General features: G+C 45.0%; 1 protein-coding gene across 6 annotated transcripts in view; it reads right to left on the reverse strand.

The window, feature by feature from the left end:
* Positions 1–27,986, reverse strand: part of MYO7A (myosin VIIA) — a 97,903-nt gene that overhangs the window by 15,212 nt on the left and 54,705 nt on the right. For 2 of the 6 annotated variants that reach the window (XM_071432962.1, XM_071432961.1), the window contains 19 exons: positions 27,826–27,968; positions 27,254–27,464; positions 26,644–26,779; positions 26,130–26,236; positions 22,694–22,750; positions 17,557–17,694; positions 15,335–15,493; positions 14,896–14,988; positions 13,443–13,537; positions 12,250–12,334; positions 11,167–11,385; positions 10,907–11,014; positions 10,149–10,358; positions 9,393–9,596; positions 8,436–8,612; positions 6,521–6,778; positions 5,349–5,476; positions 4,689–4,815; positions 706–825 (listed from right to left, as the gene is read on the reverse strand). In XM_071432962.1, coding sequence (XP_071289063.1) covers positions 706–825; positions 4,689–4,815; positions 5,349–5,476; positions 6,521–6,778; positions 8,436–8,612; positions 9,393–9,596; positions 10,149–10,358; positions 10,907–11,014; positions 11,167–11,385; positions 12,250–12,334; positions 13,443–13,537; positions 14,896–14,988; positions 15,335–15,493; positions 17,557–17,694; positions 22,694–22,750; positions 26,130–26,236; positions 26,644–26,779; positions 27,254–27,464; positions 27,826–27,968 — 2,775 coding nt within the window. The remainder of the gene's footprint in view (positions 1–705; positions 826–4,688; positions 4,816–5,348; positions 5,477–6,520; positions 6,779–8,435; positions 8,613–9,392; positions 9,597–10,148; positions 10,359–10,906; positions 11,015–11,166; positions 11,386–12,249; positions 12,335–13,442; positions 13,538–14,895; positions 14,989–15,334; positions 15,494–17,556; positions 17,695–22,693; positions 22,751–26,129; positions 26,237–26,643; positions 26,780–27,253; positions 27,465–27,825; positions 27,969–27,986) is intronic. The other 4 variants (XM_071432966.1, XM_071432965.1, XM_071432964.1 and 1 more) reach the window with 3 other exon arrangements.

The raw sequence follows: 27,986 nt of genomic DNA on the forward strand, positions 1-27,986 counted from the left end.
ATTAAAGTCAAACTTTATAATGTTACGTGTATTTCAATACTATTTACCTGCATACTCCTCCACCCCACTCTGGTAACCACTTACTAATTCCTGATCCCACTGACTGGCTGCTTTTCAGTGCTACCACACCATATTTGTCAACAGGATAATGTACAGTCAGCCAGTGGAAGCACTTGGAAGTCACAGATATTTTATTTACATTCAGTCATCAAGGTGCCCAATCCAGAAAATAAAAGCATGCTTGGGAATGCTCATGGACACCGGAACACAGTGTGTTGCAGACCAGTTATGCTTGCAGACCAGTTTAGAAAATGAGCAAATTTGCTCAAACTGCCTGTTCCAGCTATAATTATCCCCAAACAAGCCCCAGGGACCACTCATGGGAGGCAGTATGCCTGCAGCCACTTTCATCTGGAAGATAGTTTTTTGAACACACAGGGGCTTGCTCTGTGCCAGCTGGACTCAATGCCAACAGCACACTTTTACAAATACTGATGCAGCCAAAAGGATTGATCTTCAACATACTCTGGAGCACATCCAGGATGTACAGGGAATGCAATATGTTGGAATTTCATGAAAATTGTTGACAGAAATAGGCATTCTGCTGTCCCACATTCTGTCCTGACAGAGATGTGGTTCTTGTGACAGTGGAAGACTTAAACCCTAAGCTCCAGTTCCCTGGGGAGGACATGGAGGGGCTCATACCTGCAGCTCCAGCCAGCTGGGTGGCTGTGTCCTTGTCCCATTGGCAAATGTCCTCCTCAGCCTCTCTTCACAATAGGGAGCATAACCTGGGGGGCCTCCGTTGATAAAGTTCCTTAAATACTGTTGGCAGAAGGGAACACATTGTTTAGACCTTCGGCTTAAGAGGCCAAGCATTTGCAAAAAGTAATGTTTCATCGGAGAAAAGCCCTCTGTGACTAATGACAGTGATACCACTCAGGCTTGGATGCTCCTGCATCACATCACTGGAAGCTGAGAGGCAGTAGGACAGTCTGCACCCCTGCCTTGTTCTTCTACTGTGCATTTCTGGCCTCACAGGAGATAAGATACCAGACCAGATAGACCTTTGATTGAAGCCAGAGCAGAAGCTCTTCTGTTCCTGCTGTTGCTGCCAGTCATTTCTATCTTTGTATTTTAAAGATGTGTTATAAAATGTTATTGAATGTTGGCCAAAAAGATGGGAGCAAATGAAAAAATATGTGTAAGTAATGATTCCAGAGGATTGTAAGTGAATGCTACTCAGAACATTTAACTGACAGCACAAAAGATGTCATTAACACAGTGACATTAACAGATATCTCCCTAGACAGATTTCAAATAGCATTTTGGCCTAAAACAGAATTTGAAGCACTTCAATGTATGTTAAAAATATAATCACATTATTGTAGAGAAAATTAAATCCAGTGATTTCCACAATATGAAAGATAACACACTTAAAAATTTTACACAAACACCTTGGCCAAAATGTTAACAAAGACTAATAAATCTGTAAACCAATTTTTTCTGAGAGAGAAAATTTTTGTAGAAAGAGTTCTCTGAATGATAACACACAGCTATTCCTTCAGAAACACAGACTGCTTTGTAACACTGTCAGCCATAAATAACATGGCCAGAGAGACAGATATCTCTGTCAATCCTAACTTACAGAGACACTATGAAGTACCTATGTAACACAGGTAGGTTATAGGGATGAGATCTGTTGAGATTTTTTTGCAGATTGAGGAGTTCTTGCTAGACAATGGCCATATTCAGCTGATGCACAATCCAGCCTGCTTGTACTAATGGACAATGGACACGTTCACAAACAATGAATAATGGACATATTCAGAAATGGGGTCAGTATATCCTTGAAGAAGATACAAGAAGAAGAGTCATCAGGACTCAGCAAGTTTGTCAGCAAGCTTGGGAAAGTAAGAAAAAAGTGAATCATGGGTGGGCCAGATGACCACAGCAAAATGTGCAAAAAATTAGGTGATCCAATCAGCATTCTATTTTAGATGCGTGAACAGCTAGGATTACCCAATCATGTATTAGCTAGAGATGCATGGACAGTAGAGATTTATTATAGATATAGTCTTTTTAGGCATAATAAATTTGGCTTCACTGGATCATATTGGTTATGGTGTGATGTCCCTGAACCTCCGCACCCCGCAGAGATCTGCTGCAAATGATTGCAAATGGTTGATGCAATGTCAAAGTGTAGGTTTAATTATGCTATTGCTAATAATGAACTATGCAATTACATATTTTTTCACATTCCTACTCCCTTGTGACTGAACCTTCCCACCTAGACCCACTGTTAGTTGAAAGAAAGGTGCAAAGAACAGGAGTGCTAATGTGCCTTGACCCATATTTAACACATGATGCGCTAAAGGTGGGATCCAAAGCATAACTTGAATATTTGGGAGCTGGAATACATATTGAAGATCTGCCTCATTATCAGTGAAATCCTTCTCAAAATGTTCAGTTCTAATTGATACTTTTGAACGACAGAATCATAGAAGGAAATGGATGCCATGCAGAGGGACTTGGACATGCCTAAGAGTTGGGCCTGCGTGAACCACATGAAGTTCAACAAGGACAAGAGCAATTTCCTGCACCTGGGCTAGGGCAATCCCAAACACAAGCACAGGCTGGGCAGAGAATGGATTGAGACTAATCCTGGGGAGAAGGACTTGCGGGTATTTATGGACAAGAAGCTCAACATGACTCATCAGTGAGCACTCACAGCTCAGAAAGCCAAATGCGTCCTGGGCTGCATCACCAGCAGCGTGGGCAGCAGGGCCAGGGAGGATATTCTGCCCCCTGCTCTGCCCTAACCAGATCCCACCTGGAGTGCTGCATCCAACTCTGGGGCCCCCAACACAAGAAAGATGTTGAGCTGTTGGAGCAAGTCTGGAGGAGGCCACTAAGATGCTCAGAGGGCTGGAGCACCTCTGCTATAGAGACAGGTTGAGAGAGTTGGAGTTGCTCAGCCTGGAGAAGAGAAGGCTCCAGGGAGACTTTAGAGCACCTTCCAGAACTTGGAGGGGCTACAAGAGAGCTGGAGAGGGACTTTTGATAAAGGCATGGAAGGACAGGACAAGGGGAAGTTACTTTAAACCAAAAGAGGGCAGGTTTAGATTGGGCATAAGGAAGAAATTATTTGCTATGAGAGTGGGGTAAGGCACTGGAACAGGTTGTCCAGAAAAATTGTGTCTGCCTCATCCCAGGCCAGGCTGAATGGAACTCTAAGCAATCTGGTCTAGTGGAAGGAACGCCCTCTTGGCAGCAGGATTTAACTAGATGACTTATAAATATCCCTTCCAGCCCAAACCATTCTATGCTTCTGTGATTCTACGATCCTGTGGTTGTATGATTCTATGTCTGAGTCTCCAGAACTATTTATACATTTCTGACAAGTCCTTCACTATCCTTAAGAAATCTTCTATTATTAAAGATTTAAACCAACACAGCTTCCTGCACCATACTTTTCAGATCTCATTTCCACACATAATTTAATTTCCTGTGACTTTGCCAGTGATTTATCTTCTTTATTAGATTTCACACTGACAAGGCCTGGGGATGAAGGAGGCATTTCTATTCTTGGCTTCAGCTCTTTCAGTGCTGAACACCCAGTACCTAATCTGATATCTATGGAAATTAATGGAACATCTTTATTTCCAGTCAGGCACTGGAACAAATTGTCCAGGGAAGTGGTGGAATCATCATCCCTGGAAGTATAAAAAAAAATGCAGATATGGCACCTGCGGACATGCTTTAGTGGTAGGCTTGGCAGTGGTTGGATTGGCAGTGGTTGGACTTGATCTTAGACGTCTTTTCCAACCCAAACAATTCCATGACTCTCTAACTAATTTGGAAAGCAGACCGTTCAAATCTAGGCAACAGAACTTCACCCAGAAAAAAGAAAAAGAAAATCCTTAAGAACAACCTGATTTTCTAAAGTGTCAGCCACTTGGCATCTCCCACTGACTTCAGTCCTGCTGATCCACAGAGCTGCTGAAGATGGGTTACATGTCATCTCATGTGGCTGTTTGGAATTGGATGTTCTCAATATGACACATGATGGGGAACAGAGCATCATTCAGAGAGCACCTTTGCAAATGTACTTCCATGTAAACTAAGTCCTTCCCTTTCTATGTGCATTTTTTTAGTATAAATTTATATTTGTAATTGGCTGTGCTCTTTTCCTTGCCAGTTATGGTAGAGCAGATGCCCGAGGTCATACTGTCAAAGCCAGTAAATGCTGAATGCACAGACCTTTGAATTCAAGAAACAGAGGAGAAATGCATGCTATTCTGGTTGTGTGAATTCCACCTGCAGGCTCCCACAAACAAATTTCCTAACAGAAGTCACTTAATCACATCTTCACAGATCTACATGCAGGAGACATCAGTTAATTTGGTTGTCTACATTACCTTTAGAGTCACAGGAAAGAGAGAGTCACTTCTAAGGAGTGACTCATCTGATTGACATTAGACATTGAACTTGGGATCATAAACAGTTTCCTTAGGAACTCTCTCATCTTCATTTCTGGCAAAGACTGGGATTCCCTCTACTGTGAAGCCCAAGAGAAAAGCTGGTCCCATGAGTGGAAAAGAAAATGTATACCAATACATTTGATAATTCATTAGACAATACCAATACACAGATAATTCATTAGACAAATGTCATCTACAATTTACCTTCACAAACTTCTCAGAAGGAGCAAAACAACCCACACAAAGGGACATCAGTATCCAACCCCTAGCATGGCTGCTTTTGGATGGGTTCTGAGTCAGCTGCTTGCAGATTTGACAGTAGATTTCATCCCTACAATAGGAATAAAAAAATAATTAAAAGTTAAACAATAAAAAAGAGGAATTATTTAACACTAACTTCTATTAATAAACATAAACACATAAATTGGCTAAACCAGAGATGAGCAAGTGCCCTTCATTTGACACTTTCCGATTTCTGAATGCTTCATTTAGCAGCTGAAATGAGTTTGAGTTTTTCATTAGCAGACCATTAAAAATATTCACACAAACAAAAAAGATACAACAGTCAAATGGAAAACAGAGTAGTGAGGAACAAGAGTGGGCATTTAAAACAACAATCCAGTGTCATTAGGACTTTCAGAAATGTTTGAATCTGTTTGCATGGTCTTCCCATTGGGCCTGATACAGGCAGTAAGGAACATGATCCAGCCTAGCTTGCATTACACAACATAACCATAAAAATAATGAAACGAGAGCTTTGTAAAGCTGCAGATAATATCAAACTTGTTTGAATAGCTCAAGAAAAGCTCAAGGAAGAAGGAATGGAAAGAATGGCATGTTCATGCCTTTATTTTGATGTCTAACCTTAAGGCTGGCCTGAGGATGCCATTACCAATAATGAAATGGAGCTTCTCCAGGTTCGAAGTGGGTCGGTCTTCAAGCATGCTATTACCCTGCAGTGTAGACTCACCGTCATGAAGTCTCTTTGTCACCTGCCAACCAAACATATTGGTCTCTTTCAGGACAGCCAGTCACTGTGGGCCCCCCACCCCCATCCCAAGTGTGTGGTGCTCCCGCAGGAGGACTCCTCCACCAGCCAGGAGGGCTCTCAGAAGTCCTTTAATCTAGGATTTTAAAGGGAATTGAAGGGTTTGACTGCATTGGCTTTTATCATGTATGGATGAAATTAAAAATGGTCCTGTCTAGTTACACTTCCACCTGCTTGGTCCTATCCCAGGGTTTCTACAATGGCACCCCCTTGCATCCCTTCTCTGAGCTGGTCCTGCTGCTGGGAGAGGGCCACCAAGCATCTTTGGAATAAACCATCTAATTGCCAAGAAGGACCTGTCCCTTTATTCTAATCATATTAAAATAATAATCAATGTTTTCACTGGCAAAATGGACCCATTCCCCATGCTAATGGTGCAGCTGAAACTGCATAAGCATGGTGCTGTCTGTGAAAACAAGGATGGCATTTGTCTGCTATCTGCCTCACCGTCCCACCTAGTCAACCCTATCCCCATTTAGAGAGATGGACATTTCTAGAGCATCTTCAGAGCCAATTAGGGTAAGCTGGATTGGGCCCTGTTTCTCCCCACTGACCCCTAAGGTTATATCTCACAGAGCAATCTTCATGCTCTCAAGAGGCTGTAGCCAGGTAAGATGGTGCCTGCTCTGGAAATGGGCAGTCTATCAATTGTTTCCATCACCCCCATCTGAAAGATTTATCATTCCTCACTCTTTTGAGATAGCACCTCTCAAAAGCTCTCAGCCTGGGGTAACTGCTCCCATGGGGAGTTTTGTCCCTGGCACTGGAGTGGAACAGAGTGCTGTTGGAGACCCCATCTCTGCTATCTACAGGCAGGAAACTAAAAGCAGGGATAACAATCAGACCATCACAGAGTGGTGAGAGGTATCAGCAGCTGGATGAAGGGCTGTGAAAGAGGGGAGGGAAGGTGCTGGATGGATGGAGAACAGGAGCCGAGGGGAGGCCGGCGCGAGGAGCAGAATGACCCAAGGAGACACGGGAAGCCAACCTTTCCCCTTAAACACTCCTTAAATCTTTCAGGCAGAGAGACAGGTAGCGCCAAACCCAGAGGAGGGCTGGTTCTATGTTGTCTAGGGAAAAGCAGAAGAGAGTCAGAGAGGGCTGCAGACAATCCAACGGCACTTGTGCTGCCAGGCGGCCAAGCGTCTCCCCTCACCTCCTCCGTCAGTTTGGATTTCTTCTTGAGCGTTAAGGAGACCAGTTTGTGCCGCACACTGTTCTTCTTGTGCCCATCAACATGAGTACTCTGCAAAGCAAGAGGAGGGGATGCAAAGTGGTGAGATGCAAGCGCTGAACAGGTGCTCTCTCTGCCTCCCCTGGGCTCCTGCAAAAGACCATTAATCCTGAGCAGAGACTGAGATGTGTCAGAGGCTACTGGGAACCAGAAGTCTGGACCCATATTCCTGAGCCTCTGGATAACCCAGGGCTGGCTCTGAATTTTGTAAATACTCTCTAATCAGTAAGGGTCCCTCAGATCAAAATTATATATTGGGAACATATGAAAAAAGGTTTGTTGAATACATGGCTGATTTGTGCTGAGCCCAGGTCCATCCAGTTCTGCTGTATGACAGTGGAAATGAGATGAGCAAGACCACTCTCTGAGACAATCCATTTGCACAGCAGGTTTTTAGCTGGAAGTCATCTAGCCAGGGATTCATGGACAGGTAGTCCACTCACTGTGGTTTTATAACTTTTAACCAGTCCTGTGCTCTGTCAGGTTTCCCAGAAGGACACCTTTAATGTGGGACAGCTCCAGGCACTGACTATATGTCATCAAATTACTTGCTGGCTTTCTGCTTTTATAGCAAACTTTTAGGCCCAGTTAACCTCTACCCATTTAAACAGCTTTGAAAAGACCACAATTTCACACCTAAATGACACTTTAAGTCCTGTGGCTGTGATGGTTTATATCCATTATAAACATGAGCTGGTGCTGTAAACCTGGATTTGCATATCATTTTGCTCAGGCATCTTTTTGTACTGTGAAGAAATGATTTAACCACAGTCAAAAAGGACAGCTTAAATTTCCTTCTCTTCTGTACTACCTGATATCTCAGTTGGCCAAAATACAACTTTTTCTAATAAACAAGCAAGAAGCTATGGGCAGAAGAAATGAAAGGTCATTCTTGGTGTATATTTTTACAGAATTATGATACTGAGGCCACTCTCATCAGGTAATTCACTAGAAGTGCTGAATGGTATCGTCATTTTAAGAACAAATGATTTGTTAATTTACCTCTGCAAATACTACAGCGACTTGTCAAGAAAACTTCTTGAAAACTGAACAGTGGCATCCAGAAGATGCCAATAGCAGATTATATCTCATCCCGTTGAATAAAGCAATTGCCAAAGATGAAAATGTATCAGCACTGTGGACATTGATTTCTCCAGAATAATGTTTTGTCTGGGAAGGATACTAAGATGAAATCCTCCAGTGACATCCAGAAGGCACTCAGGATGCAATAGGGATTTGGTTTTTTAAAAAAATTTTATTTCCACAGCTTAATCTCCTGGTAACTAATTACTTCCTGCTCCAAGATTAAGGGCACACTTTTAATTTAGTCTCTTCTGACTCAGGGCAGATCAAAAGGAAATCTCCAAATAAGAAACATAGGACATTGCATTCCCCCCTGTACTTTAGCCCTGCAGGGTGGAGGAGAGAGATCAAAGTCCCATGAGAGATATCAGGGCACTTCCTTCACTGGGGAACATTCAGCTGGCGGACATTCAGTTCTCCCTGTGAGGAAGGGACAGGATCACAGGCATTTCTCACTTCATAGCATAAGTGCAAATAAAATCAACAAACTGATTGCCTGCAGCAAACCCTACAAGTTGTTTCTTTCCAGCACATTTCAATATCCAAGACCTAACAATAACAACACCTCTTTTACAGCCACAGTTACCTCTCCTTCTCCCTGCAGAGCCTGCAGCTCTTTCTTATAGGTCTTCTTCCCAAGAGTCTCATAGATTTTTGTCATTACTGGTATCTTCTCACCACCATCACTCATGGCTGTGTGGTATTTCGGCTCAGGGAGGTCTCCCATGAAACGCAGGATAGTGATCCATACAGCAAGTGCCGCCTATTTGAAAGGAAAGTCACAGCCTGTTAGCTCACACCAGGGCAGTGGAGCAGGTGGTCCAGCAATGCTGAATCCATCAGGATCCCCACAGTGGTCTCTCTGTACATCTGCAGGAGATAAAATACTTCCTTGTGCCACACATAACAGTTTTGCCTGCAGCACATATCCTCTCTGAATGCTGGGCAGGCTGCTGGCTGGGACCACACATTCTGTGTGGCTCTGTTTGTGCCACCATCAATGTGTCTGTGAACCCTACAAGGGGTTTGCTGCTTGACAGGGGATGCCAAACTTACCAAGAGGCAGGGACTGACTCCTGACCCACAGGGGAAGAAGAACCACAGTGAAGGCAAGCTCATGGGTAATGTAATATGCATTATAGGCATGCAGGTTCAATCCATTTCTGCTCTTGTACTGCTGGCTATGGGACAAACAGTTCTCTTCTAGCTCTGCACTGGTGATTATGACAACGTAAGAAGCAACTTTTCCAGCTCCCTAGAATCTTTACAAGTGGTACTGAAGCAACAATTTCCATTGCCCATGCCCTGAGCACCTCATTGTCTTAACACCAAGGTACAGAGAGGGACCCTCCTCTTTAATGCTCGATCCCTCTGATATTCCCCGTCTTACCAGCACTCAAAGCATACTGGTGGGACAGTGGCCATGGACACATGTGTAGCAGATGAGTGTATCCCAAAATGGAAACTCCTTTTGGCTGGAGGGTTACCCAGGTTTGCTCCAACCCACCCAGCCCTGCTCAAGGTTTTTCATCTCCTGCCTCACCAACTGGTCTCCTTCATCTTCATGGTACAAGAGAGGCTGCTTGAGGGGCCGGCGAATGTACGTGTGTGTTGTTGTGCCCTGGAAATACGTAGCAGCAAACTTGGCAAATTTGTACTCTGAGAGGTCTTCTTCCTCCTCCTCAGGGAGAGGCAATGCTGCATCCAGGTCCTCTTCCTCCAGCTCCTTCTGGACTTGCTCAAGATCCTGTTGTAGAAGGAAATGTCAGACACTCAGCATGGCTTTGGATATCAAACTGCCATTTCCCTTTGGGCCTGACTTTTCTGCCAGTCTGATTTCCATCCCACAACAAAAAGTCAGCTGGAGGAAAAACATGGAATATAGCTCTAGAGCCCATGCAAAGCCCAAGCTTTGAAGGACATGCCTATGCCCAGGAATATCCCCAGAGCAGTAGAAGAGACAACAAGCATGCCCTACGCATATCATGAGGAAAGGATGCCTAAGAGCTAAATGCCATGTGCTGCAATGAACCTAAAAGGAAAGATCTCAAAGGCCACAAGTCCTTGATGACCCAATAGCGATAGTGCTCTCCTCTATTTGGTAGTCCCAGGGAAAGATGCCAGGATGCCTGCCCATCTCTAGCCACAGCACAATAACCCTCTGGGGTCACACAGGAGAGCCTGACCTTGAAGGAAGCCTTCAGAGATTCACTTTTTTATTACTGTACTCTTCCTTGATCTATTAATGTTTTGCCAATGCCTGTCATATGATAGCTAGGCTCCTGTACATCTCTAGTACCTCGAAGCCATTGGGTGCCTGTCCCTCCTGGCCAGGAAGGGAGGAGGTTGTCCCCAGGAATCCAAACATTTTGTCCACCATTTCTGAGTCATTCACTGGCTCATTGCGAGCTCTCTCCATTTTTTCTAAGAGCTCTTTCTTCCGACGTGCTTCCTCTTTCTCCTTTACTTCTCTCTCTGCATCTTCCCGTGCCAGCTGGGCCAGGCGCACCTGCAAAAGGAGAAGTGCAATGACTGAACTGCTCCTTCCAAAGAGCTGGCAGTAAATTCCACAGGGCATGGATTTAGGAAGGCAGGCTGCCTGGTGCTTAGGGCACTCTATCCGTATCATGACTTGGAGCAAATCAGTGACATGTCCATGTCTCAGTTTCCCAACGGCAGAAGGACAAAGCAATGCATTTTCCCCATTCCTTAGTGCCTGTTTAGGGGTGCTGGTCCATGCACAGAAACTCTCACTGACCTAATTTTTTTCTTTTATACAACAGCCCTGCATGTCCACACACACAGAGTGTCCCAGTTCCCCCTTTATACAATAGCAAAAGTGAATAATAACTATAATCTCTGGCATTCCTGGGCAGCAAATCAGAAATTCTGGAGCAGACTCAAACTAATAGAGCACAGAGTACTTTGGTGAATTAAATACAAACCACTCAAGCAGGGTAGAAAGCCCTTAGATATTTTTGTCATTGCCTCTCAAAGAAGCAAAACTAGTTCCTGGAGAACAGACAGAACCCCACAAAGAGATCAGTCCCCATGTACTTGGTGTTTCTTTTCTGCTTCTTCTTTGGCTTTCTTGGCACTCATCTCCTTTCGAAGTCGTTCCTCTTCTGCCAGCCGAAGTTTCTCTGCTTCCAGGCGTCGATAATACTGTGGGAATAAACAGAAGAGCCTTTCTGAATAGGCATCTAATTATTTTTGGAAATTTTTTTTCCCTTTAAAATTGGATCCCAAGAGCACACAACGCAGAAGCATGTATTTCTCCCCTCTCCCCATCTCCGTTTCTCCTCCACGGTACTTACCTCCCCCCGGAGGCGCTTGTAGAGCCTTCGGGCGATCATGCCGCGGGCGTAGGCCTGCACGGTGAGGACGGCCCAGAGGCGGTGCCGGAAAGCCCTGCGGACCAGGTAGCCCCGGCACCGTGCCTGGAACTCGATGATGCGCCGGCGAGCCATGTGGTACTGCTTGTGGAGCTTGCGGGATCGGTACAGGGCCTGCAGCCTCAGGAAGCCAATCCGCATCTGCCAGAGGGAGCAGGATGAGACCGCCCCGCCAGCCAGGGGCTCACCCACCCTAAGCAGGTTTCCACTGCTAATCTCCTGCTTGCACGGCTGTAAATAAGGGCTACTGAAATCAGTCCCCACGACAGCAAACCTTCTGGAGGGAGGTTCTCCAAGAGGGTGGAGAAATGAAGCCATCTGGCTGCTGCATTGATTCAAAGCCCAGGAAGGACAAACACAATTTCATCCCCACTGAGTCTATGAGAGGCCTCAGGTTGGCCATCCCAAGGTAGCCATAAGCCATGAGGGTGGCTCCTACAGAGGTCCAGCATCCTGCAAAACCCCTGCCTGACAGTCAAGGTGCTGTTTGATGGCAGGAGGCAGCATCCTAGCCAGCCTGGAAGTGGCTATTTCTATCAAGTTGCAGGCTTGAAAGATTATATTGAGATACTTTAGACCTTAACACACTTTCCAAAAGACCCTGCTGTTGGGTCAAAACCAGTTGGAACAGGGAGAGAACAGGACTATGGACTGGGAGGGTGAGAAGCCCAAATATGGTCCCACATGGAGATGGAGTACATTTTTTAGAGGAAGCCGCTCTTGAGTTTTCACTCATCTGGAAACTAGGGGAAGGCTTACAAAACCCCAAATGACCAGCTGGTGCAATGGACATATAAGTCACGGGGGTGAGGACAGCTAGAAGGTGGTCTCTTCAATGAGATGACAAAGCAAAAGAGCAAACTTCCATTCATCACTCCAACTGATAAAAGCCAACCTCACCACTTCCAACATTCAATGGGACATTTTGAACCAGGAAACCCTTATGTATGTCCCAGGTTAGAGAGGTGGGAAGGCAGAGGTGTGAGGAAGCACCCCTGTACTTACAGCACCATAGTTCTTCCTGCAGTTATGTCCACGCCAGTATCTCTGAATCATCAGGACTGAATTTCTCACTTTCAGGAAATTGGACCTGCAAAAGCATTCCAATCATTTGCCTCTGTGGTTTGGCCACAAGTTATCATCATCTCCTGGGCCTTATTTCTTGGAGATTTGAATCTGAGGGTCCAGGTGGAATAACCACCGCATTTTTGGCTTGAAAATGTCTCCTTCCCCATCCTTCCTTGCTTTCATAAAAACATCTGTAGGCACTCTCTCTGAGAGGTCTCTGCAGGGAGATTATGCCGCATTTTGGGAATGGGAAGAACAGGAGATGATAGGAATCCCAGCCTAGCATCATCTTCTCACATCTAAAACCTCTTCCCCTTGTGTCCTTCCCATTTCATTCTAGCACCTAAAAATGGATTGAATCCAAATGATCCTCACCAACAACCTCACCAACAACATGCTGCTATCCCTCTCCGCTCCTCCAGTCCTTCTCAGCCTGATCTGATCCTACCTCCAGACAACATGGAGACAATCGTGTTGGGAGGCCTTGGGGGTCTTGTATCACTACGATCAGTGTGTGAAAGATGAGTTATTTAGCACGTGCCCTTTCTGCAAAGCACAACCTGAGCCACAGCTGCAGCTTGGACAATCAAAGAACATAAAACCCCAAGAACTGTCCCTCCTTCATAGGTGAAGCTTGTCCTTGGCTGTGGCTCCCCCTCTTCATCCACAATGGTGCCATGAGCTACCTTGTCCTCTTCTCATGTCTCGAAACTGGGTTGCAAAGGGAAGAGTTCTGAACCCCTTGGGCTTTGGGGAGAGCAACTTTAGTAGCAGTAGTGACCCAGTGTTCCCTCTGCAGTCTTGTGGGGATCTCCACAGATGGGAGATCATGGCCTCAGAATGGCCTTCAGCTGGTTCAGAGCCCACCGCTGTACTGTCATAGCAAACACCACATCCCTGAACAGGGACAGAAGGTCCTATTCTGTGCAGGTTTGAGGCAGATAACAGAGTTATCCTCTTGTTTCCTCTACTGTTTTCCTCCAGTACTTGCTGCACCTGAGTGCCAACACATCAGGGGTCCCCTCTGGTCATCTGGGCACCAAAGAAGTGGTGCAGCCTCCAGGACCCACTTATTGGATGAAGCATCCCACATAGCCCACCTCCCATTTGGCCATGGGGCTCATACCTACCTGTCTTTATACCCACGGACCACCTTCTGGATGAGGATGACTTTGTCCGTGATGGCCTTGTCTCTCTCAATCTCCAGCAGCATGTCGTGGTGGTCCTGTGGGAGGAAGGAACGCAACACCAATGTCTCAGGCTCTCCCTCTGCCTGATATGTGGTCAGAGTGGGTGGTAAAAGACCCTTCCTCAGGACAGCTGTCCAAAATAAACTCTGGGGTCATTTTACATCCCAAGTATTACCCCACCTGCTCACTGGGGAAGTCCTAACACAAACCCTAGTGATCTCTAGTCTTCATTCCCAAATAAACCAGGTCATCCAGAAGCTGCAAATGCAATACTTCACAGTCTGAAAACAGCTTAATTACACTGCCCTTCCCTGCAGAGCTCCTTCCTAGTGCTTTCAGCCATAGGAGCAGCTCCTAGGAGCACTGGAGAGGTTTGCAAACAAACTCCAGGCTACCTGGTGTTGGGTCCCATCACTTCTTCCAGCCAAAATTGCAATGCTTCCCTAACCTGAGGAAAAAAAAGCTCCTCAAAACACTGAATTTCCTTTGCCCTGAAGCTTTCAGATGCACCAATCCAAGCTTTATTCTGATTCCTCCCATGTTGTGTGTGATGCAGCTTTCTTTCCCAGTTGTGACAAGCTGAGCCATGCCGCACTGCGTGCAGCAGAGGCAGTTCCACATGTTTCCTGCTTTGCTCGACCTCCCATGGCCCCTCAGGGCCTCCCAATTTCTCTGTTTCCTGCCCTGACAGCTGTGAAATCTTGATAACAGGCTCTGGAAAGAGCAACTATTGCCAACAAGTTCTGGGGAAGAGATGGGGGTGTTTGTGCTGGCAGTGGGATTTGGGGGTGAATTTAGATGTAAGCAATCAGTTTATTACTGTGATTTTTGCTCGAGAGAAGCCTCACCTTCCAAGAACAGCAGAGGAATGGGTTTGTAAGGAAAGATGAGTGTGTAAGGGGCTGCAGGGGACCTGCAGTGTTAGACTGTTCTGTATCAGCTGGACTGATGCAGAAAAGGAGACTGTAGGCACATCTCGAGTTGCACAAGGATGTGCAGAAAGCAAAATGAGCCTGTTGTGCTCATGTTCCTCTCTCTGCAGGGCTCTGCATGGGCATCCCTCCTGCTGCTGTGCTTTTTGGGTGAAGGCAGGAGAGGAAGCTGAACCACTCAGCCCAGAAGGGAAAAGGCTGTGCACTGGATGTGACCACTTTTGTGTCAGTATGGATTTGTGAATGCATCAGAGCTGGCACCATGCCAGGACTTCCTCCTACCTGCAGCTCCTAAACCGGCCCCAAATGTTCTGCCTTAAGCCAGGCTCTACTCACTGACACGCCAGCCCAGAGACCATGGAAAACAGGCATGTCTTGTGATGAAAAGGAAATGGTAGGAGACACGTCCAGAGGCAAGGATCCAAGATGGATCCCAAGAGGGAATGTGGAGAACCACCCACCTTTAGAAATATCTTTGTCTTGCCAATCTGCCAGTCATCATCCTTCCCCAGCACTGCTTCAGCAATGCGCTGGCATGTCCCACGCAGGTCACCCTGACAGAAAAGGAGTTGGGATTCACCAGGACCAGACTCATCCATTGCTCCTCCCAGGCTCAGTGTAAACCTTTTCTGGTCCCAAATCCTGCACTTTTCTGCTAGTGAGGTTTTTATGGCTTTACTGTCACTTTGTTTAAGATGAGTGAGACAGACAGCCTGAATACGGTACCTGTCCCTGCCAGCCCTGTAACCATTCTTCTTCACTTGGAAAGCCCAGAGCACCACAGTGACACCTGGGGATCAAATGCTGCACAATTGATTTTGGAGAGGAGGCACACCCCATAAATATCTCTGGAGATTGCCCAGCAGAGAGCACTCACCACCTGTGAAGGAGGATTCTCACCTGCTTGTAGGCTGGCTTCACCCCTGGCATGAGCACCCGGTAGCGGTCCACAAACTCCACGAAGGTGTAGCGGATGGGGTACCCAGCCCGGCGGATGCGGATGGTCTCCATCATCCCAGAGTACCTCAGCTGACGGACGCACAGCTCCCGATCAAACAGCTGGGGAGGTTACAGGACACCAAATAAATCACCAGGGGTTTGAGTACAAATCTTTCAGGGCTAGTTCATTGCACTTATGGGCAACCATGCTCTCCTCCACATGGGCCTGATGAGGCACAGATTGCTGGAGACATTTTTGATTTTCTTTGCATGGTTTTGTTATCTAATTCATCCCACGCCTTTTTCTTCGACTAACCAGAACAATACTCAGAAGCAGGAACATGGGATGATATACGGACCCAGAGAACTTCAGCCAGCATCGCGATACAAACAATTTTTCCCCCCGCTAAAGCACATTTCAGAAGGAAGTAAAAGTTTTAGAATAACATAAAGTAACAAACAGCCAGGACTTTCCACTGACCTTTCACTTCCGCTATGCCATTTCCTATCACTATCAGTACGTTTTCCTTCAAAGGCAGGGACAGACAATGTTCTCTTTTGCAGTCACCCTGCACAGCTCTGTGTGCCTTTATCTGGGATTCCTTTTCCTTTGGTTTATTAAGCCAAGGCCAAAATTAAATTTAGCAAGAAATCACATTTCATGTCACACTGCAGTCTCTGATTTAGTGTAAGCTCACCCACTTATTTGTTTCATGGGGAGATTAATTTCTCTTTGTCTGATTCTTTCAAACTTGAAACTGTTTTCCTGTCCCACTGAAAGTTTTGTAGACAAATAGATTGAACAGAGACTTCTGGCTTAGTACTTGTAAGACCTGATGAAATACAGACTCCCTATGCAGAAGTCAAAATACCAGACTGAATTCCAGACACCTAGGTGTAAAAACAGTTCATTATTAGGGCATATAAAATAAGTTGCTAACATCAGTTCAGGACGTACACCTATTTCTCAACATTGCCTATGTCCAAAAAGAAGGTCTTGTTCTAATCTCTGCTCAGATGATAATCACACATCAGACATATTGTTAAATATTTACCCAAAATATTCCATTAACAGGTTTTTACTCTCACCAAAACTAGGATAAGAGCACAGTAAAACGGTCTGAGAGACCCACCAGACCTTTTGTTCTACATCCTATTAGGTTCTCTGAACAGTAAAAATAAGTTTCAAACAAACACTGCTTGTAGATAACAGCCCTGAAATTCAGGATTTTATGCTTTTTTGCACGCAGCTGAGCTTTGCTAACAGCCACCGACTTTAGATGAAGCTCCAGTCCTTGTTAGATTATTTCTTAAATAAAGCTCTTCCTTTCCAAGCAGTACCACAATTAAGTTTGGTGAGCAGGAAACAGGATTGGTCACAGCATCAGTGTCTGATCCTGCAAGGTGTGGGGAGTGGGATCAGGGCATGCAGCACCCACCTTATCACCTGCCTTCTGCTGCAAAACTCTGAGATCCCTTCCATGAGCAGTTTGTGGTCAGGGGGGTTGAGAGCCCTCTCCTTCCTTCTTATTGGCTCCCAAAAGTTTACTCCCATAATGTTCATTGCTTTTGAAGCAAATCACTGTGAACTGGAGCAAGATAACTCCTCTTACATTCCCTCTGTGCTATTTTGCCTCTTTCTTCCTCTGCTTTTAGAACCATGCTTTTGGAATCGGTGAGGAAAAAAAAATAGGCAGTGGAAATGACCAAACAGGATTTAAAATAAGGGAGATCCAATGTGAGCAAAGATTTTTAGGAAAACACGCACGGGAAGATGACTTTTAGAAAGCACTGAACTCTGCCATAGAACTAAACCTATGGCTCAGCTGAAGTCTCTGGCAGGAAGGAGCCTACCCCCTATGGAAATGGAGAGGAATTTCCTATAGGATAAGGGGCTGAAGGGTGAAATCCTTGAGATCATCCTTGAGAAGAAAGGCAGGGCCAGGAGCTATGCTCTGCAAAAAGTTTTGGGGTGCTGTAGGACTGGAAAGCAAGTGCCTGATTTTTCCAACCCTTTAGTGACTCTGTTGTTGCACAGCAGGCTGTGGGTTGCTTTTCCAAGCATGCAGGCTCAATCCTGTCTCCACTGATGCCCAAAGGAGTTTTGCCAGTAGCTCCAGAGCAGAATGACCCCACAGGCAGTCCCATACAAAAAGCAACCAGGAGAGAAAAGAAGGACTTACCATGGGCTTCTTGTACTCATTGGGCTTGATGCAGCGGACAAAAAAGGGCTGGCACACGCTGAGAGTCCTCATCAACAGCTCCAGGGAGCGCTTGAACTGGCTGCTGAGCGTCGGTGAGCGCTTCCTCGTCTCCGCTCCCTGCAAAACCGCAGCACAGCAGCGCACTCAGGAAATGAAAGGATAACACTGACTTTCCCCTCTGGCCGCGTCCCCAGGAACCTCCTGCAACAGCCAGGGCTGGAGGGGGAGTGGGGCCAGAGGTGGCTGAAAGTTGTGGCAGAAGAGGGGAAGGGCAGAGCCTGTGAACTTGCAATGGCTGGGCTATGGCAGCCTACTCCATGTGGCTCCGTGCAGGCAGGAAAAGTGCCATGATTTAATTTCTCCTGCTTGAACCTCCCTGTGTGACTGGAAAACCCCTCTTCCCTGTGCAGAGCCATGAGGCAGATCTGCCCATAGGAGCAAACAGGGCCATCAAAATTCTCTGTATTACAGCTTGGGGCAGTGCACCTGCCCAGGGATGCTCTCAGGAGCAGTGTGGGCTTCCCTGTCCCCATGCATTGCAGCATGGGCATGCCAAATCCTCTGTCATGGTTCCTTGTGTCAGGCAGGGCTCCTCCTGCTCCCTGGAACAAGAACCATTTAGGGTAAAAAATAACCCAGGAGAATGCTTGTTGCAGGGTGACTCTGCAACAGTTCCAGAAACTTCTGCTGAGATTCCTCAGCCTGTACTACCACAGATTCGAGTTGCTTTTGGAGAAGAATATTAACTAGACTAAATGAGGTGAGTATTTAGCGAGATCAGGAAGATTTGGAGTATTTTTCTTGGTTCAGCTTTCTTGGTCAGATTAATAATCCACTCTCTATTTTGGGGCAAGTGTTTCTGAATGAGACTGTATGTTTCTCTTAATAGTCCCTTCTTCCTGCTCTGGGAAAACCTTGTAAAACCACCTCCAAATCAAGTCCCTAGCTCATTTCATGTGCCAGACACTATTACCTGAGCTCATTTCACATCAGTCACAGTGGTGCTGTGTGTCTAGTGGGATCTGGTGCTCAGGGAGCCTTTGTGGGGCAGCAGGTAATGCTGGAGGGCTGGAAGAAGAGTTGGTATCAGGAAGTAACTCCCTCTTAACTAGAGAGAGGCTGAGCATGTAACATGACCTGTGACATGACCTGATGGCTAGAGAATTCCCAAAGGGAGAATTCCAGCAGGATTTTAATGCATTTTTTCTTTCAAATATCCTCTTATTTGCAGGTGGTCAAGCCATATGTGGAGTCACAAAATTCTCATCTGCACTGGCCTTGCTGCCATGTTTTACAGTGTTCATCTGCACATTTCTGTTACTGTGTTTATTTCTACTTTTGCTAAATTTTTTACATGTGCTTCACCACATATCACTAATAACCTTTAACACTCCCGCCCCCCAAAACTGAGGAATTCCATAGAATTACAGAATAGTTTGGATCAGAAGGGATTACAAATTCCCTCTAGTCCAACCCCTTTGCCACAAACAGGGAGTTTACACAGCTCAGGTCGGATGCGATGTTGAGACAAACCCAATCAACACAAGCACAAAGTCGTCATGGAATTCCAACAAGAGAAAACCCAGCTCATGCAAACACCACAAAAACCTGGCCTGCTTGCCAAGAACAGCATGGGGGGCTACCAGTGATCTCTCCCAGCAAAATCCTCCCCAGAAGGACAAACTGTTAACAAATCTGGGGTAATTAATGGATACAGCTGCTACCTGCAGAGCACTGGAGAGTCTGATGCTCCTATTTTGTTGCAGATTTTCTGAGGAAAAGGCTGTTTCAGCAAGAATCCTGATTTGAAAGGCTTTGATGAATGTTTTCTCATCACATTGCTAATTATGCACACGAGGTCACCTCCGTGAGGTGGGGAAGGATAGCCACAGGGGTTGGAAGCAGCAACAGATGCAGGAGCAGGGCTGGCAGTCCGAAACAATTGCATGTTAGCCAAATTTTAGTCAGCTTGGGCTTGGCTGGGAGAGATCATTTTTAAGCCATGATGTTAGGAAGGGAGAAAAACTTTGTACAAGGGTCTACAAAGGAATGCACAAGTGGTTTGCTCCCAGACAGCAAGAAATGCCTCTCCAGCTTGCTGGTGCCTTGCATTTCTTTCCTGCATGCATCCAGATCTGGCAAAAAGCAGCGGTGCCATCTCCATCCTTACATCTGAGGGCTTTTTGCTGGGAGGGGTTGGAAGGAAGGGACAGTGACCAGAGAGCCGCTTGTCTTCCTGTCCAAGTAGTCAGAGCAGTCTGGGCTCCCCCTGTCAAGACCACATCATCCCATTCAGGGATGACATTTCAGGGTCTGACATTTGCGCACAGACCCCTCTCAATGGTGGGCACCACCCCTATGGGCACTTTTCAGGCTCTCAGACGTACAATAAATAACCTGACAAGTGTTTTGCATCAGCTTCATCCTTCAGGGATGGGTGACACCACTCAAGTAATTGTGGTTCCTTCTGCCTCACCTCAACACCAGCATGGAGAGAATCACACCTCTTCCCTTACTTCAACAAAATGACTTAAAAAAAAAAAAGGAATGGAGCAGCCTCTCAACATAGCCTGGCACTGAAAATACAGGATTTACTGCAGAGGAGAAGCATTTTTTAAGCTAAAACCAGACCCAGTCCCCACAGCCTGATGGAGAAAGGGCTGATACATTCTGCTTTTCCCTGGCTAGACACTTCCTAGCTTTCAAACTCTGAGACTGTAACATCTTTGGGACTCAGACTCTCTTCACTTGTGTTCATACAAAGCCCAGTAGAAGGGAGGATGAGACCTGTGTTAAATGGGGAAAGATGAGCTGGATTCACAGGTGCTGTACCCCAGACTGCAGCACTCAGCCTGTACTCAACATCAAAGGAGGAAAATACTCAAAAACAGAAAAGTAAAACAAGAAAAAGAAGAGAAATAGGTGATTTACAGAAAAGGAGCATGCAGAAGAGAGTTTAGAATGATGTGCAGACCAGCATGACATCCAGACATGCTTCAATTCCACCTCTTTCTGCCATTTCAAGCTAGTCTGAACTTTGGAAGTGCAAACACATACATGGCTGTTTGCAGTAACACCAAGACAAAAGGCAAGGAGAATGGCAACTACAAGGAGAAATGTCACTGAGCCAGAAATGGTAGAGGTTATTCCTTCTGTCTCTTTGCACCTTCTCCTCCTTGAATGACAAGGCTGCTGGTGCAGCAGAAACACATCAGGAGATGGCAGCTTGCTTCAGTGGAAATGCAGAAAGATGTAATACTTGGGGAGAGCTCGGGAAGGAGGGCAAGGCATGTACCACCACCAGCACTCTGGGGAAAGGTTCTGGACAAAGGACCATCCTCCCATCTCTTTAGGATTATATGGTCACTAAATTGAGCCATGCCAATGTGACATGCAGTTTCTGGGCAAAATGATGCTTTTTGTTTGTTATATTTTATATGAAATGTCACTGGGGTGACCTTCAGGTGACCACTGAAAGCTGAGGCCACCTCATTCTGCAGCATCATATAGTGAAGAGAGTCTTTCTCCTAAAGGCTGTGCAGTCTGGAAAATGCCTTCCAATGCAATGGTGACATGGGCTGTACAACAGTGCCAAGTATCACTATTTTGAACTACAAGCTTATTGAGATGCATATATATATATATATATATATATATATATATATATACACATGAAAAATAGTTTTTGTCTTGGCTGTTCCACCTTTACCTCAGTGGAACAAATATGAACAATTATTATTCATTAGAAAACCTACAAAATACAAAGTGTAGTTGTAAGATCAACTATGACAACAACAAAACTCCCATTTCCCTGTATCACCTGTTGACATCTTCAGAGGAAAAAACTGGTCTAAACATTTCTGACAGGTTTTGCACATTTGTCTCCTGGATTTAATCCCACCACAGAATCACAGAATTATTAATGGTTTGGGTTGGAAGGGATCTTAAAGTTCATTTAGTTCCGACCCCAGTGCCATGGCAGGGACATCTTCCACTAGACCAGGCTGATCAGAGCCCCATCCAACCTGGCTTTGAACACTTCCAGGGATGGGGCATCCACAGCCTCTCTGGGCAACCTGTGCCAGTGCCGCACCATCCTCACAGGAAAGAAATTCTTCCTAATACCTCAAGTAAACATTTTCAGTTTAAAGCCATTCCCCTTGTCCAATCACTCAAGGCCCTCTCCAGCTCTCTCATATCCTAATTCAGGAAAGACTATTATTTTTACTACAACTCTAGGGCAAGGCCCAGTGATAAGTTCCAACTGAAACAATTTTCACCATGATACAGAGGGGAAGGAGTCCACCTCTGGAATTAATGGCTTTCAGTCATTTTGGGTCAGATCCTCCTCATTGGAATTCCAAATCCAAACATCCAAGATACTGCAGAAGTAAAAAGGGATGAAATTCAGCCCCATGAAAAGAGCTGAATTTTGAAAAGCAAGCTAATCCTCTGGTTATCAAGGGGCTGTGGAAATGTGAGCAGAGTCTCAAAGCTTATATCATAAAATCTTTAGCACACAATATGCTATCTTATGGCCAAATAACTAGTAAGCAAGGTTTGGGAAGTTATCAGAACCAGTCAGCAGATGAGATGCAACAGAAAATACCTAAAAGAGGTGCCAAAAGGCTGTTTTGATGATCATGACAAAAATAATAGCATTTCCAAACAACACAGAAATGCAGTCCAGGGGTCTCTCTTTGCATGTGGGCTGTCTTGCCTCAAAAAGTGTAACACAGGGTGAGATTTGCAGTTGTTCGGAGGAAGCCAATGGTGGCACCATGGTAAGCAACAGCCAAATCACAGATGATCCATCTGAAGTTATTTAGAATGATTCAACTATCAGGAAAAAATCCTCAAAACCTTGGCTGAGCCTGGTTCTGATCAAATCCCCATCGTTACAAAGTTTTTCTGAGTTGAGTCCTAGAATTAAGTGACACAGTCGTACCCCTGTACCAATTCAACAAGCTGTAAAAAATGCTCTCCAACACACTGGTCACTTGAAATGGATCCTCTATAGATAGTGCAGGAAGAGGAATAAACCAACAGGAGTAAAGCACAATCCTTGCCAAGGAGAGGTGAGTATACAAAAGAGGAACTCATGTATTCAGTTTACCTTTGGTGTGGGTGTGGGCGACTGGCCAAATGTGCTGGATGCATAGCCACAGAGAAACTACACGAAGCACAGGTAAAAAAAAACAAAACAAAACACAAAACAGAGACAGAGAAGAGCAAATAGTGAAAAGAAGGAATAACTGAAATGGGAGCCTGACATTTTTAGTCTTGGAAGTCCAGCTGCTTATATATCTCATGAACAAAATGCATTAATTCTTAGATTTTTGTATAACCCTCTCCTGGATTTTCTCCTTCATCTTGATGTTCACTTCTCTGAGGGAACTGCCAGTGTTCAGCTCTTGCTTCTTGGAAACAAACTTTATACATTTTTTAACCTCACTATCTATCCAATTTCAGCCATTGCCATTCTTCTACCTCACATACCTCTGCTTTCAATATACACTGGCCGGGAAGGTGCCAGGAACAAACCACAAAAAGCTGTAAAGACATCCCTCCCTTCCTCCCTAATTTTAATCTCCAAATCAGGTATTTTTGATAGAATTTAAACTTTTGCCAAGGGGAAAGCCACCCCACCCCCCCAGTTTCCCATTTGTTTTTCACTTTACAGGGTTCCGTCCTCCACTGCTCCTTCTATCTGTTCCTTGAACAAGCAGTGCTGCCAGACCATACCAGCTGATTCCACAGAGGAACAGTGTACAACTCCCACTTAATCCATAATTTCACTTGGCACCACTCAAAGCAATGTTCCTGTTCAGCAAACACATGCAGATAACCCTCTCTGTGATGAGCATGAATAAAATGACACTTTACAGCCCCATGTGCTCCAGAAATGCCCAGTTCACCCCAGAGGTTTCATTGTGTACAGGTATTAGGTCTTTCAGGGACCAAACAGCTACTACAACATTGAAATATACAATCTCAGTTATCAAATTTCTCTGAGCTGTGGCTTTCTCAAGTTTCTGGAATATAAGGGCCCCATTTGAAAGACTGAATGTAAAGCAGATGTGGACTTACTTGTACCTGACTCACAAAATCCTACAAACTCATCAATAAGCTCCTGAGGACCAACATTTGGGAAGTGTTGAGCAAAATGCCTCAGGATTTGATTTAGTCCTTAGCAGAACAGCCACTTGTCTCTCTTTAAGAGAAGATGTTATATTTGATTGTCCAAGCCTGAGTGTCTCTGGAAATTTCCTCCACACACTGCCTCACTGAAGCTTGAGGAAGGCATGCACAGCTCCAAGGCATTCCAAGGACACTTCACCACACAGTGTTGCTACATGCAGTCAATTTCTGTGAGCCAGGCTCACTTGCTCCTTCTTTTGGGGCACGTGTCCTAATAAAGGGGCTGCAGACATTACTGAACGTTGGTGGAAAGCAATGGCAGAAGCATCTCAGCCCCATGTTGGATCCTGCTTGTCTTGAGAATTTTTGTGTGGTGGTGTTCAGGGAATTAGTGCTCTTCAGGTTCACAGCGACACTGTGCACGGCTAGAGGAGCTTCCAGACAATGTTGGCTCTTCTTCCAGTTCCATGACATCAGGCTAAAAATCTCTCATTCCAAAAAGAAACTCAGGCATCATTAAAGTATCAAAGCACAGAGACCATCACTTGGGACAGATTCTGAAGATGTCTAGTGGAACTATAAAAAAACCTCAAACAGTTTATGTTAAAAAAAAAAAAGGGGGGATCCAATGCTTTCAGAGGTTTCAATTCTCAGATCCTAGACAACATCCAGGCAGACATCTCAACTTTGCTATTAATATACTTCCAGCATATTTTAAAGATGCTTTGGTAGGGATCCCTGTGAGAAAGCTTGTGTGACTGTGTAAACCCTTTCATTGATGCCCCAGAGTGCATCTCTGCTCTGCCCAAAGAAGAAAGAAATCACTTCCAAGGTCAACTGCAAAGCTTACACCAAAAATAAAAAGCAGCAAGGAATAAGCAATTAAAAGCAAAGTAAGCAGCAGCACTGATGCTAAGGGAGTTAGTGTCTACTTTAACAGGAGTATCCACTTCTGAGGATAGCTCTGAACCCAACAGGAGTGTCATGCCAATTGGTAGCTTAATTAGCAATTGATAAATGTTCTCTTATTCCAAATGAAATCAAAAAGATAATGACCATTAATTTCATCAGGAGCAAAACTGAATGGCAGAAGTTCATGAACAAGGCTTGCAAAACAGCACGTAGCATACTCAAAGAAATGTCTTGGGAATGTAAATATTTCTTTCCCTTGGCAAGTAAAGGAATTCAGCACTTACAAATTGGCACTCCTGAAAGTCCCTAAGTCCCTTGGTCCATCAGTGGCATTGGCTGGCATTTGGAAATGGGACTCCGACTGCCAAAAAATGTGTTTGCTTTGAAAAATGTTATTCCCACACCCTCTGCAGTCCCATGACTTTTGCCTTGGGAAAGACTGGGGGATTTGGCCATAGTGACTGATCTGTATAGACTTTCAGATTCTGTAAGACTGACATTTTAAAACACTTTCTACTTTAATCTTGGGAGCAGGGATGAGTGGAGAGATTTAGATGTTCAACTTCTTGAAGAAAATATCGCACATTTGTGTTACTAAAGTGAAATGGTCACTAATCTCAGCATTTAAGCTGGTATCCCAGTAATAAATGTTCAAATGGGGTGGAAAGGGTTAAAGCAGTAACTGCCTTTCTCTGAAACTTCAGGGCACACAGTCTTCTCTCACACTGAGTGTGGAGTAGACACATAACCTCCTGGAGAACTGGGATGTGGAAAGAGGAGCTTTGAAGTTCAGCTTTCATAACTGGTGTTCCCTCTCTCTGCTGTTGTAACAGTAAAATACAACTGTTCCCTTCAAGTCTTCTTGTGGTGCTTAAGGACCAGCAAGACTGTCCTTTTGATCTACTCTGGTTGACAAGTATTTGGCTTTTACTTGGACTCATGGAAAAGTTTGGGTTTGAAGGGACCTTCAAGGTCATGTAGTTCCAACCCTCCTCCAATAGGCAGGGACACCTTCCAGTAGGCCAGATTGCTTGAACATTTGAACACTTTGAGGGATGGGGCATCCACAGCTTCTCTGGGCAACCTATACCAGTATCTCACCACCCTCACAGGTAAGAACTTCCTAACACCTAATCTAAACCTACCCTCTGTTAGTTTACCTCTCATTCTATTATACACACATCTGGATGACCTAACTGGAAGGCACAGTTACTTTTCTCTCAGATTTCTACAATCACAAACCTGATTGTTCCAATCCCTACACAAGTCTGAAGGGCCATGATAGCAAAAGAATAATATTTCATGAACCACATGCAGTGAACCAGGGGCATGAATGTGGATGCACCCATGACACCGCATTAACACTTCCTGATGGTTGACTCTCACTAACAGGTTTGGAACACCCCAAGGAGCATCGGAGCAGTATGACTCTGCAAATCTTCCACCCCTTCCAGGAACACCCCTCCTCCTGAATAAAGACCTTCTCCCGCCTGCATTACCATTGCCACATCTGCTTGGAAGATCTGCTTGATGAATTTGTTTTTTGAGGAATGCACCAGCTGAATGATGTCTCCATGCAGCGTGTCCCTGTTTTTCTCCAAGAAACCTAGAGAAATAATGGGACAACACATAGATGACACAGTGCAACATGGTCAGCACGTGAGCTGCAAGCAGCTTCTGGGTTGTTGGATTACTGGATGTTCTTGGTGAGGTAATGGGAGTAATGAGTGGGCAGATAGAGACCATGAGAAGGAAGACAGAGGTGCATCTTCAGACTGGACTGAGGATGCAGTGGTGCAAAGCACTGCCATTCTGTCACAGGCACACATGAATGAAACAGCACCAAACTCTGCAGCTCATGGGCACAGCTGGAGGGTCAAGTCATTGCAGCCAGAAAAGGAAAACATTGACACGACCGTGGACTACCACCCTGCTCTGCTCCAACACAGCAGTGACTTGTCTGCCCATGAATATCCCTTCACCCCCTGCAGTGCTCTAGAAGCTGCCCCATACCTTTGGTTTCGTAGTAAACAATTCCAGCAAAATGGTTAATGCCAAACTGGGTTTCGTAGTTATTCTTCGGAGGAATATAGTTGGTGTTAAGCTTGTGCTGAGAGTTCAGCTTGTGCAACATGGTGGCATCTGTACCCTGTACGTGCATGAAAAGAACTGACATTTAACCAAAGCTATTCCCATTGAAATAATTTTCCAGTCAATAGCACATTTCTTTCTTGACTTGGTGACAATGTGCATCTATGTTGAGAAGTGATATGTTGGAGAAGATATCTCAAGTGCAAAAATTACAGAAATTAATTAAATATCACTGTTATGTAGTTCTGTATTCAAAATAATGCTCCAAAAGGAGTGTATTTGACATTATTTTCTCTTAAACTTTGCCAATAGATGTTTTTGAGCCTCTTGCAGGCATATTTTCCCATCAGAAACACTTGTTTCTGTGACACTGACGGAAGAAAATTTAAGAGAGCAATAAAAATTATAAATAGGCAGGCCACAGGTGAATGTGTGTTTGGGGCTGAGCAGATCTCACAGGCTGCCAGCATGCAAGTGCAAAGGGGATAAAATCAGGAGAGCCACTGGCAACAAGGCTGAGTCCAAAACACACCTTGGGGAACTTGCTCTCCTCGTCAATGAGGGAGATGATGTTCATAGGCTTGATGGCAATCATGTCCAAGGCATCCTGGTTATCTGTGAACTCGATGTGCTGCCAGTTGATATTCTCCAGGTTGTACTCCTCCTGCTCTAGCTTGAAGACGTGGCGCACAAAGAACTGTTGCAGGTTTTCATTCGCAAAGTTAATGCAAAGCTGCTCAAAACTGTGGAGGGAAGGTCAAGAAAAGGCCTTTTTATATACACCCTGGTTAATTTTTTCTACATCTCTCTTCATGCTTTAAGCAATACTCTCAGACCTTGTCAACCACTCAGTAAAGCTGCTGTTGGCTTAGAATTTCCTTATTGGTTCAGACAATCAGTTTTTTCCCAAAACAATGTTATGTGTGTGGTCTAAATCAGTTTAGAAACTGATTGATTAGCTCTGATAATTTCTCATATAGAAATAGGCTTGGTCCAACCCAGTCCATCCAGTTTACTTCAGGAGAGGTGAAAGGACTGCAAGACCTTGAGCTTGGGCTTGTGAAGGAGGATTAAGACCTGGTTCTCCTTTTGCAGGCTCCATACCTGTTCACAGTGAAGTTCTCAAAGCCAAAGATGTCAAGAAGGCCAATGGATCTCCTGATACTTTTGAGTTCCTGGGAAGGAGGTCTGTAAATTGCAGCATTGATCTTCTCCACGATCCACACAAAAAGTCGCCCATAAATTCCCTGCAACATCCCAGAGAT

Source organism: Agelaius tricolor, unplaced genomic scaffold (assembly GCF_023055355.1).
Source record: "Agelaius tricolor isolate 1412-34295 unplaced genomic scaffold, bAgeTri1.0.p SCAF_9, whole genome shotgun sequence".
NCBI classification, from domain to species: domain Eukaryota; kingdom Metazoa; phylum Chordata; class Aves; order Passeriformes; family Icteridae; genus Agelaius; species Agelaius tricolor.